Here is a 12,224-nt window from a genome sequence, read left to right as displayed (position 1 = left end):
ATCTTTACCTTTTTCTTCTTCTTCCTCTTCTTAAAGAATACCTTTCAGCATTTCATATAATACTGGTTTGGTGGTGGTGAACTCCTTCAGCTTTTTCTTATCTGTGAAGCTCTTTATCTGCCCTTCAATTCTGAATGATAGCTTTGCTGGGTAGAGTAATCTTGGTTGTAGGTTCTTGCTATTCATCACTTTGAATATTTCTTGCCATTCCCGTCTGGCCTGCATAGTTTCTGTTGAGAAATCAGCTGACAGTCGTATGGGTGCTCCCTTGTAGGTAACTAACTGTTTTTCTCTTGCTGCTTTTAATATTCTCTCCGTCTTTTGCTCTTGACATTTTAATTATGAAATGTCTTGGTGTGGTCCTCTTTGAATTCCTTTTGTTTGGGGGAAGTTTTCTGTCATTATTTCTTCAAATAGGTTTTCAGTATCTTGCTCTCTCTCTTCTTTTGGGACCCCCATAATTCTGATGTTGGTACGCTTAAAGTTGTCCCAGAGGCTCCTTACTCTATCTTCATATTTTTGGAATCTTTTTTCTTTTTTGGATTCTTTTTTCTTTTTGTTTTTCTGGTTGGGTGTTTTTTGCTTCTTTGTATTTCAAATCTTTGACTTGATTCTTGTGATCCTCTAGTCTGCTGTTGGATCTCTGTATATTATTTTTTATTTCAGTCAGTGTATGCTTAATTTCTAGTTGGTCCTTTTTCATATCCTTGAGGGTCTCGCTAAATTTATCGGCCTTTTCTAGAAAATTCTTGAAAAACCTTATAACCGTGGTTTTGAACTCTATATCCAGTCGTTTGCTTTCCTCCATTTCTTTCATTTGTGACCTGTTTCTTTGTCTCCACATTTTGGCTGCTTCCCTGAGTTGATAGAGTGGCTTTGTGTGCTGGGTGTCCTATAGGGCCTAGTGGCTCAGCCTCCCCAGTTACCTGAGGTGGACACTCTTGGTGCACCCCTTTGTGGGCTGTGTGCACAGTCTTGTTGTAGTTAAGCCTTGATTGCTGTTGGTGTCACTGGGAGGAAATGACCTCCAGGCCAATTGGCTGTGAGGATCAGCTGTGTCAACGCTGGGAGAACTTCTGTGCTGGAGACATCCTTGAGACAAGACTTGCAAAAGCCTCTGTGCTCAGCTTGGATGGGGCGGAGTCTCAGGGCAGAGCAAACAGCGATGGCTTCCCATCAACCCTGCCCTAAGAGGCCCCTGGGTCTTACTGTCCTGCAGTAATCGCTGCAAGCACCTCTGAGAGAAAGCCGCCCTCGAGTTACGCCTGCTGCCAGACAGTCCACTTTCTCCCTGAATGAGTCTGGGTCCCCACAGTCTCGCCTGGAACTGGAGTTCAGAGCAGTCGGGAGCTTTTGTCTTCCTCCCGATTGAGAAAGCCTGCCGCGTACTCAGTTGCCATCCCTCTCCGCGTGCGCCTCAGTACCTCTGCCTTCTGCAGCTCCTCTGAGTCTCAGTGTGCTTTTCTCTTTCCTTCTAGTTGTAGAGTTTCTACTCAGCCAGCCTTCCTGTGGTTCTGGATGATGTCTGTTTTGTCTTTTAGTTATAGTTTTGAAATTGTTGTGCAAGGCAGCAGTTTAGGTGTTTACCTATGCCGCCATCTTGGTTTCTCCTCTTTATGCCTCTTTTAAAATGCATTTCTAACTACCCAAGGTATCCAATACAGTAATTTAAAAGCAATTCATAGGTATTTCCTGATTAATACTTAGCATCCCTTTAGCATCTACTGACCTGCAGGGAAGTCTTTCTCGGTGAGTGGTTCTGCTCCATCAGTTTTGGGAGTGCTGTGGTTCAAAGGAGGCACCGGTGGGTCTGCTACACAGAAAGAGACCGCAGAACTCAATTGTGTGAAGGAGCAGCCTCAGAAGTGCAAAGCACCTGGAGTTACACTGGTTCATAGCACAGCCAATAGCAGAATTCAAGATTCCTGAGGCCCAGTCCACCTGTAGATCTATATGAGGTTTAAAATTGCCTTTTCCCCCTACTAAATTGGGGAGAAACAGTTTATTTCTCCTTTAGGGGCATAAAGAGAAGGGTTATTAGAAGACATCTGGCCTACTTTTTACTTTTTAAAGCTATAACCTTTGTTCCAAGAAATTCTTAAGTAGAGATTCAATATAGAGAAACCAATATAATTAATGACTCTCTGAATATAGGGGTGGGGGAAAGGCCTGGAGAACTCTCCTCCACCACTCACCCTCAGCGACTTCCGCAATGGTTTGGAAGCTAAAGATCTAGAATAATTCTTATTAAGAACATCCGAGCCCAGTAAGTTGATGTTTTTTTCCCCTCTACATTAATTTCGGCCTCAGTGCTGAGGGGAATATTAATGAAAGCAAGTCCTCTATAAACTTCATAATTCTTAGGGAGAAGCTGAGCAAAAATCCCATTGATCTGGGATTAGCCCTTCTGTTTCTACTCTCTGGGAAAGACTCCAAAATAATCTCTATATACTACTCCCACTGAATCTGAACTCTGAAATAAACAAGTTCATAGATAAATAATTACCAGAAGCCCCCATTACCTTAAAATGCAAATCTTCTTTATATTCAAAGTCAGCTCAGAAAAGCTTTGTAATGCAGAGGCAGTCAAAGTAATTGGAGCAAAAAACCCTCTGTACCAAGAAATTTCTAGTTCAGGATTTTGTCAAGGCCCATTCTCCATCTCCCTCCCACCCCAAAAGATTAGTGTCTTTAGAAATGGGGAAAATACACAGCAAGATTTCACTCTTAATTTTTTTTGACTCTTCTATCCTGTGTGTAACTGGAGCTCTGGTTTGGACCTAACCATACTGTGCTGGCAGAGGATCAGGGTACTCAGACCACAAGCCTTCCCTGGGGTACTGAGTACACCTCCCTGGGGCCTCTTTTCCCAGCCTTCTCACGAACCCGGAATCTTCTTTTCAATGGATGGAGCCGATAGCTGAACTCGCTGCTGTTTCTCCATTTGCTCCCGGAACTGCTGCTGCAGCTGTTTTTGCCGGAGCTTCCGCTGGAAAGTGGCATCACTCTCCGCAGCAGAGGACGCCAGGCTTCTGCATTGGGAGCAACAAGGTGGGCGTGAGTCCCTGAGTTACCTGAACAAACAATATACAGCTCTGAGGGGCAAACAAACCAACCTGCTGGCTCTGAAGGTAGAGATGGAGGTAACTTAGACTGCATGAGAAGGCAGAAGAGGAAAGATGGGAACGTAGGCCCTGTACCTGGATCTGCTGTCCTTATCCCCCTGCATCATAACGGGGGGATCATCTGAGTGGCTCGGTCTGCAAGGAGAGGTTGCCTCCTGTGGTTTTGTGGGTCCCAGAGCCATGTTCTGTCGGCAGCTGCTGTATCTCGCTTGTTCCACAAATGGTTCAAAATCTTGTCTCTTTGCTTTAGTTAAATCCACTTCAAGAGGCAACTAATGAAGGAAGAAAAAGGGTGGATAACTTCCTCCAATTACTCTTCCCCTTCCTTCCTTTCCCTGCCTTAAAGATCTAGATTCCTAGAAAACAGCATGTCAATCCTCTATCCACCATGCCTTCTAGGTCCTGAGAAGCTCAGACAAAAGATCCAACACTTCAAGTAACAGTTCTAATTACATGAGGAGTAAACAATTTCACTTTCTACTTTAGGTATACTGGTCAGTATTAATAAATTTGATAAAAAGGTATCTTATTTTAGGTTTGATTTAGGCAAATGGTCTGTAAAATCTAATTTGAATCTTTCCTTGGCAACTGAATCTGTCTGGTGCTGTCTACTTTTTATCCCCCCACCCCCGCCCTTTTTCTAATGGAAATGATCACACAGTCTTTGTGGAAGCCTACACCTTCTCTGCCCTTTCTGCCACAACTCCCCCTGCAAATACAACACTCATCCCGGAGAAAGCCTTGGGTATATCATGGCACCATTATGTGTCCTTCAAATGACAGGAAGAAGCAGCTTGAAAAGCCAAAAATAGGGAATCACCCAGTTGGGGTTTCTAGATCTGACCAAATGAGAGAAGCAAACTGTGTATTTCATGGCACAGGGCAAACTGTTTGACTTCCCAGACATGAGCACTACAGAAACCCAGGCCATTCACTTGGGAAGAACTTCTCTCCCAATTCATAATATGGATACTGGAACAATAATTGAAAATGAGGGGTTGAGTTGATAGAGATAACCTGAAAATGAAAATTACCCTGAAATTTCTTATCTACATGGGAAAGTAAATGAATAGGTTAAAAAGAAATGACGTTATGCTACAACATGGGTTGAGGACATTATGCTAAGTAAAACAGCCATTCACAAAAGGACAAGTACATATGATTCAATTTACATGAGGCACACAGAATAGTTAAAACCAGACAGACAAGAAAAGAAAAATGGCAGCTGAATAGGCAGAAGTGTCGCACACCTCCTCCTGCAGCCAGGCCAGAAAAGCAACTAAATTAACAGGTTAGACACAGCTGAGGAGACCATTTTCAACAAGGAAGGGCAGAGGACACCTAGAGAATGCAACTTGCCAGCCATAACCCAAGTGGAACCACTAACTTACCCCAGCAGTGAGTGGCACAGTACCTCCCGGCAGGCTCCCAGAATTCTGCAGCGAGCACTCGCCAGAGTGACCTCCGGCACCAGGCCTCCTCGCCAGCCTGCCGGGACCCCGCATCCCAGGATCTGGCTACAGGACCCCGCAGTGAGTACAAGACAGGGAGAACCCTGTGCCCCACCCCTACGCTGGGCCCCAGAACCGTACTGCCAGTCTGATCTGGAGCCACCCTGTGCCTGCTCCACCCTGAGCCCCGGGACCTGCTGCCAGGTGACCTGGAGGAACCCAGTGTGCACCCAACTCCGAGCCACAGGAGAGCGCTGCTGGAGCAAACCAGAGCAATGCAGTGTGCCCAGCCAGGGGCCATAGCACTGTGCTGCAGGTGCGCTGACAGAGGTGTCTAGGGTGCCACCCTGCCATGGGTGCCGGGGCTGCAAAGCGAATTGCATGTCAGAAAGCGCTGGGTCCTCACAGGCAAGCGCACACCAGAGGAACTGTGCACATGCTCCCGCCACCTCGAGCATCTGAAGCAGACAACTGAGGGACCAGACCGTGGGAGAAGGGAATACTACTCAGAGCAGAGACAAAAAAGGAAGAGAACCAAGGCAGACCCAGCCTCTGGGCTAACAATTTCCAGACCATTGGCCTGATTGAGTCTTCAACCTCTCAAACACCAAGCAGGGTGCCCAGGATCAGAAAGAGACAGCAAAAATGGGGAAACAAAGAAACAATGCCCCAAGGGAAAAAAAAGGAACTAAATGACATGAAGGCAAGCAATATGTCAAAGAAAGAATTCAGAGTAAGGGTCATAAGGTTCCTAAACCGGTTGGAAGAAAAAAATCAACTTACGTAAGAATCAAGAGGAAATGGAAAATGATATAGCTGCAATAAAAAACACAATAGAAGGTTTCAACAGTAGACTAGAAGAAGTGGAGGATTGAATCAGTGAGTTAGAAGACACGATGAAAAACACACCCAATCTGAACAGCAATTGGGAAAAAAATTAAAAAGCAGGAGGAGAGCCTAAGGGAGCTTTGGGACAACAGAAACGAAGCAACATCCACATAATAGGGGTGCCAGAAGGAGAGGAAGTTGAGCAAGGAATAGAAAACCTATTTGAAGAAATAATGACAGAAAACTTCACTAACTTGAGGAAGAAAAAATTCATATAAGCACAGTCCCAAACAAGATGAATCCAAAAAGACCCACACCAGGACACATAATTACAATGGCAAACATTAATGACAAAGAAAGAATCTTAAGGGCTGCAAGAGAGAGACAGAAAGTTACCTACATGGGATCTCCCATTAGACTATCAAATGAGTTCTCATCAGAAACACATCAGGCCAGAAGGGAATGAAATGGAGTATACAAAGTGATGCAAAGCAAGGGACTGAATCCAAGAATACTCTATCCAGCAAGGCTATCATTCAAAATTGAAGGTGAAATCAGGAGCTTTGCAGACAAAAAGAGGCTGAAGGAGTTTATTATCACCAATCCAGCAATGCAAGAAATACTAAAGGGACTTCTATAAAAAGAAGAAATAGAAAGGGAAGAAGGAACACAGGCATAAGGAATAAAAATGGCAACAAACAAGTACCTATCAAAAATAACTTTAAACATAAATGGATTAAAAGCTCCAATCAAAAGACATAGGGTGGCTGAATGGATAAGAAAACATGACCCATATATATGCTGTCTACAAGAAACCCACTTCAGAACAAAAGACACACAAACTGAAAGTGAGGGATAGGAAAAAAAATTTTCATGAAATGAAAAAAAATCTTGGGTAGCAATATTTATGTTTGACAAAACAGAGCTCAAAGTGAAGGCCATAACAAGATATAAGAAAGGCCACTTCATAATACTAAAAGGATCAATACAAGAGGTTATAACTCTGTATATATGCACCCTATACAGGAGCACCCAAATACATAAAAACACTTCTAGAAGACATCAAGGGAGAGACCGACAGCAATACAATCATAGTAGGGGACTCTAATACCCCACTGACATCACTGGATAAATAGTCTCTAAAAAAAAATCACCAAAGAAACAGCAATCCTAAATGACTCTCTAGATCAGATGGAACTAATTAACATCTTTAGAACATTTCACCCGAAAGCAACAGAATATACATTATTCTCAAGTGCACATGGGACAGTTTCAAAGATAAACCACATATTAGGACACAGGCTAAGTCTCTTCAAATTCAAGAAGATAGAAATCATATCAAGCATCTTCTCAGATCACAATGGCATAAAATTAGAAATCAACTACAATAAAAACAGTAAAAAAAAAATCAAACACTTGGAGGGTAAATTGCATGCTATTAGACAATGATTTGTTTACCAAAGAGATCAAAGGAGAAATAAAGAGCATACTGGAAACAAATGGCAATGAAAACACAACAACCCAAAATCTATGGGACACAGTGAAAACAGTCCTGAGAGGGAAGTTCTTAGCTCTTCAGGCCTACCTCAAAAAACAAGAAAAAATGGTAATAAATTATCTAACCCTACAACTTCAAGAATTAGAAAGAGAGCAACAAAAAAAGCCCACAGTGAGCATTAGGAATGAAATAGTAAAGATCAGAGCAGAAATAAATGACATAGAAACCAAAAAGCAATACAAAAGATCAATAAAATCAAGAGCTGGTTCTTTGAAAAGATAAGCAAGATTGAGGAACTTCTCGACAGGCTCACCAAGAAACAGAGAGAGGACCCAAATAAACAAAATCAGAAATGAAAGAGTTAAAGTAACAACTGACCCCACAGAAATACTATGGATTGTTAAAAAATACTACAAACAATTCTACTCCAACAAACTGGACAACCTAGACGAAACAGACATATTCCTAGAAAAATACAATCTTCCAAAACTCAATCAGCAAGAATCAAAAAACCTGAATAGGCTGATAACTACAGATGAAATTGAAGCAGTGATCAAAAAACTTTCAGCAGCCCTAGCTGGTTTGGCTCAGTGGATAGAGCATCAGCCTGCAGACTCAAGGGTCTCAGGTTCGATTCTGGCCAAGGGCACATGCCTGAGTTGTGGGCTCGGTCCCCAGTAGGGGGCATGCAGGAGGCAGCCAATCAATGATTCTCTCTCATTATTGATGTTTCTATATCTCTCTCCTTCTTCCTTCTTCTCTAAAATCAATAAAATATATTTTTTTAAAAACTTCCAGCAAACAAAAGCTCTGGTTCTGATGGGCTTCAGAGGGTAGTATTACCAAACATTCAAAGAAGAACTAAAACCTATCCTCCTCAGACTATTTCAAAAAATTCAAGAGGAAGGCACACATCCAAGTTCTTTCTATGAAGCCAACATTACCCTAATCCCAATCTGAAGACAGGTCATTTTAAATAATCTAAGCAGAGAAGCAAAAAGAAGAAAGAAATGAAGAGAAGTGAGGAGAGATTAAGGGACTGATAGGACACTATCACACAATCTATATATATAAAGAGGTAATATCCAAATTTTTCTGGGATGCCTTAATAGTCACAACCGGCTCCAAGCCTTAACAATCACGACCGGCGCAGCTCAGAGCAGATACACACAGGGGGGCCTCTATGTGTGAGCTGCAGAGGAAACACCTTTTCTGACTGCTCATTGGCTAAGCTCCCTGTACACCGCAACTCACAGTGTTCTTGGTAACTTGGGTTATAAGAATCCAAGAAAGTGATCTAGCATTTTTCTACCCCACTCCTGGAGGAAAAAACAAAGGTCCACTGCTAGAGGGGCTAAGAAATGTCATATCCTGCCCTAGCCGGTTTGGCTCAGTGGATAGAGCCTTGGCCTGCGGACCGCAGGGTCCAGGTTTGATTCTGATCAAGGGCATGTTGCAAGCACCTCCCTGGCTGGGGCCCAGATCAGGGCTCATGCAGGAGGCAATCAATCTAAGTGTCCCTCTCACATTGATGTTTCTCTCTGTCTTTCCATCTCTCTTCCACACTCTCTAAAAATCAATGGAAAAATATCCTAAGGTGAGGAGAAAAGGCAAAGAAAAAGAAAAAGGAAAAGGAAAAGGAAAAGGAAAAGGAAAAGAAAAGAAAAGAAAAGAAAAGGAAAAGAAAAGAAAAGAAAAGAAAAGAAAAGAAAAGAAAAGAAAAGAAAAGGAAGGAAGGGAAGCTATATCCTATGAAAGAGACATCTTGAAAATGCCTAAAGAAAGTTGTCATTTTTTCGTGTTGAAGGGACTGGAGTCCGTGTTGATGAATACACCTTGGCAGCTGCGGTGGCCAGCAGTGGCAGCAGCAGCAGGGTGAAGGGGGTGGTGCCTTCCCCTGATCATCCCGGTCGCCTGCTGCAGAAGAAGACCAGACTGCAGGCCTAAGGGGAGCAGGCCTAAGCATTCTATAGGACATCCCCTGAGGGCTCCCAGACTGTGAGAGGGGCAGGCTGGGCTGAGGGACCCCTCCCCCACCCTCAGTGCACAAATTTTGTGCACTGGGCCTCTAGTATATTTAAAGAGTCTCAGAAGAAGAGAAAAAGAATGGGGCAGAAAACTTATTTATGGTATTAGGAAAACTGGACAGCAACATGTAACAGAATAAAACTGAATCACTAGTAACACCATACACAAAAATTAACTCAAAATAAAATACTGACTTGAATATAAGACCTGAAACCATAAAATTCCTAGAAAAAAAAAAACAGGCAATAAACTGTTTATCATTAGTCTTGGTGATGACTATTTAAATTTGACAATAAAAGCAAAGATAATTTTTAAAAAGAGAAAAAATAAACACGTGGAATTATATCAAACTAAAAAGCTTCTGCACAGCAAAGGAAATCATCAACAAAATGAAGACACAACCTACCAAATGGGAGAAAATGTTTGCAAATGATATACCTGACAAGGGGTTAATATCCAAAAATACATAAAGAACTCATATAATACAAAGCAAAAGAACAAACAATATGACGGAAAAATGACAGAAGATGTGAATAGATATTCTTCCAAAGAAGACAAACTGGTACATAAGAAGGTGCTCAACATGACTAATCATCAGGAAAATACAGAACCACAATGAGATATCATCACCTCACATTGTTAGAAATGGTATTATCAAGCAGAACAAGTGTTGCTCAGTGGTTGAGCATCTACCTATGAATCAGGAGGTGATGGTTCAATTCCCTGTCAGAGCACATGTCTGGGTTGTGGGCTCGATCCCCAGTAGGGGGTATGCAGGAGGCAGCTAATCAATGATTCTTTTTCATCATTGATGTTTCTCTCTCTCTCTCTCTCTCTCTCTCTCTCTCTCTTCTCTCTCTCTCTCTCGCTCCATTCCTTTCTCTGAAACCAATTTAAAAAATCTGTTTTAAAAACAAAATTATTTTAAATGGCTATTATCTAAAAGACAAGCGATAACAACTGTTCATAAGGATGTGGAGAAAAGGGAACCCTTGAGAAGGAAGAAGGGACAAAAAGCAACAAGACATACAGAAAACAATTAACCAAATGACAATCAGTCCTTCCCTATCAATAATACTTTAAATGTAAATGGATTAAATTCCCCAATTTTAAAAAAAAGTGGCTGAATAAAAACAAGATACAATTATATGCTTTCTCCAAGAGCCTCACTTTATATCTAAAAACAAACATAGGCTGAAGGGGAAAGGATATAAAACAATATCCATGTAAATGGAAACCAAAAGGGAGCAAGGAAGACTATACTAATATCAGACAAAATAGATTTAAGTCAAAAACTGTTATAAGAGACAAAGGACATAATATAATGATAAAAGGATCAATTCGCTAAGAAGATATAATAATTATAAATATTTATATACTAGATAGCAGAGCTCCTAAATTTGTAAAGCAAAATTTGACAGATTGTAAAAAAGAAATACGTAGCAACACAATAACAGGAGACTCTGATACCCTACTTTCAATAATGGATACAACAATTAGACATAAGATCAATAAGGAAATAAGAGGATTTGAATGCTGTAAGAGCAAATAGACTTATACAGACTACTCCATCCAAAAATAGGATATATATACAGGGTGTCCCCAAAAAATGAATGCACACTTTAACAGTTGATAGCTCAATTTTAAAATTAAATATATTTTAATAAGTACTGCCTTTATAATTATTCAAAGAGTGTGTATACATTTGCGGGGGGGAACACCATGTATTTCTCAAGTATACACAGAACATTCTTCAGGATAGACCACATGTTAGGCTATAAAACAAGTCTTAAATTGAAGAAGACAGAAATAATACAAAGTATCTTTACCGATCACAAAGAAATGAACTAAAAATCGATAGCAGAAGGAAAATAGAAAATCCATAAATATGTGGAAATAAAATAGCACACTCTTAAAAGAACAAGTGATCAAAGAATAAGTCACAAAGGGGAATTAGAAATTATCTTAAGACAAATGAAAATGAAAACACAATTTTCCAAATCTTATTGTAAGCAGCAAAAGCAATGCTAACAGGGAAGTTTATAAGCTAGCAGAAGAAAGGTAATAAATACAGCTTAGAGCAGAGACACATGAAGTAGAGAACAGAAACATGATAGAAGAAAATCAATAATATTAAGAGTTATTTTGAAAAGAATAACAAAATTGAAAAACCCGGAGGAAGAAAAATGGCGGCGGAATAGACAGACGGGTCCCGAGCCTTGTCCCGGAGCAGAAAGAAAGAACAGCTGAGGGTCGCATGGGGAGTATTTGTTGGCGAGTTAAGGGACAGCTATACTTCAGGAGAAGGTGGGGGACAGCTGGATGGGGTTCCCCTGACCGGGCAGACCCACTGATGCTGGGTCCCCTCCCAGAGCTATGGGCTCGGACGCGGAGACCGTGCCATCTTGAAGGGGAAAGTGGATCTTATTGGAAGCCTGAAAATCTACAACTGCGGCAACCACCAAACAGCTGCAAGCCCCAGAACACCGGTCCCCAATTGGCACAAACACGCAAATCCAAAAGACCTCTACACTCCACCAGGGAAAGGTCAGATTTCGCCTGGGATAAGGAGAGAGAGAACTACATAACCAGACATCCAGAGAAGAGAGACCATGGGGAGACAAAGAAACAGCCCGCATATGAAAGAAAAGCAGGCATCACCAGAAAAGGAAGTAAACGAAATAGAGGCAAGCAACCTGTCAGAGAAAGAATTCAGAGAAATGGTCATGAGGTGGCTGAAAAGAATGGAAGACAAATTCGACAATATGAGTAAGAACCAAGAGGAAATGAAGAAGAACCAAGAAGAAATGAAAAATGACATCGCTGCTGTAAAGAACTCAATAGAAAGCATCAACAGTAGACTAGAAGAAGCAGAGGACCACATCACTGAGCTAGAAGACAAGATGGAAAAAAATACCCAAGTAGAGCAGCTTCCAGAAAAAAAAAAAATTTAAAAGCAGGAGGAGAGCCTAAGGGAACTTTAGGACAACATGAAACAAAACAACATTCGCATAATAGGGGTTCCAGAAGGAGAGGAAACTGAGCAAGGAATAGAAAAACCTGTTTGAAGAAATAATGACAGAAAACTTCCCTGATATAGGGAAGAAAAAACCCAAACAAATCTAAGAAGCTCACAGAGTCCCAAGCAAAATGAACCCCAAAAGACCGACAACAAGACACATTATAATTAAATTGTCAAACACCAACGGCAAAGTAAGAATCTTAACCCTTTGCACTCGCTTGCTTTTTTCTCAATTCCTTTATTCTAATGCTAACCGTGTTGAGTCACACTCG

The 12,224-nt window shown here is 41.4% G+C and overlaps 1 protein-coding gene across 1 annotated transcript in view; it reads right to left on the bottom strand.

Annotated features, from left to right (window-relative positions):
• Positions 1 to 12,224, bottom strand: part of RAD52 (RAD52 homolog, DNA repair protein) — a 53,276-nt gene that overhangs the window by 4,415 nt on the left and 36,637 nt on the right. Inside the window, exons 8-10 of the mRNA XM_028128090.2 lie at positions 3,201 to 3,397; positions 2,887 to 3,032; positions 1,730 to 1,813 (exon numbers count right to left, since the gene is read on the bottom strand). Coding sequence (XP_027983891.1) covers positions 1,730 to 1,813; positions 2,887 to 3,032; positions 3,201 to 3,397 — 427 coding nt within the window. The remainder of the gene's footprint in view (positions 1 to 1,729; positions 1,814 to 2,886; positions 3,033 to 3,200; positions 3,398 to 12,224) is intronic.

Source organism: Eptesicus fuscus, chromosome 7 (genome assembly GCF_027574615.1).
Source record: "Eptesicus fuscus isolate TK198812 chromosome 7, DD_ASM_mEF_20220401, whole genome shotgun sequence".
Classification (NCBI taxonomy): domain Eukaryota; kingdom Metazoa; phylum Chordata; class Mammalia; order Chiroptera; family Vespertilionidae; genus Eptesicus; species Eptesicus fuscus.
This window is presented reverse-complemented; position numbering and strand designations above follow the sequence as displayed.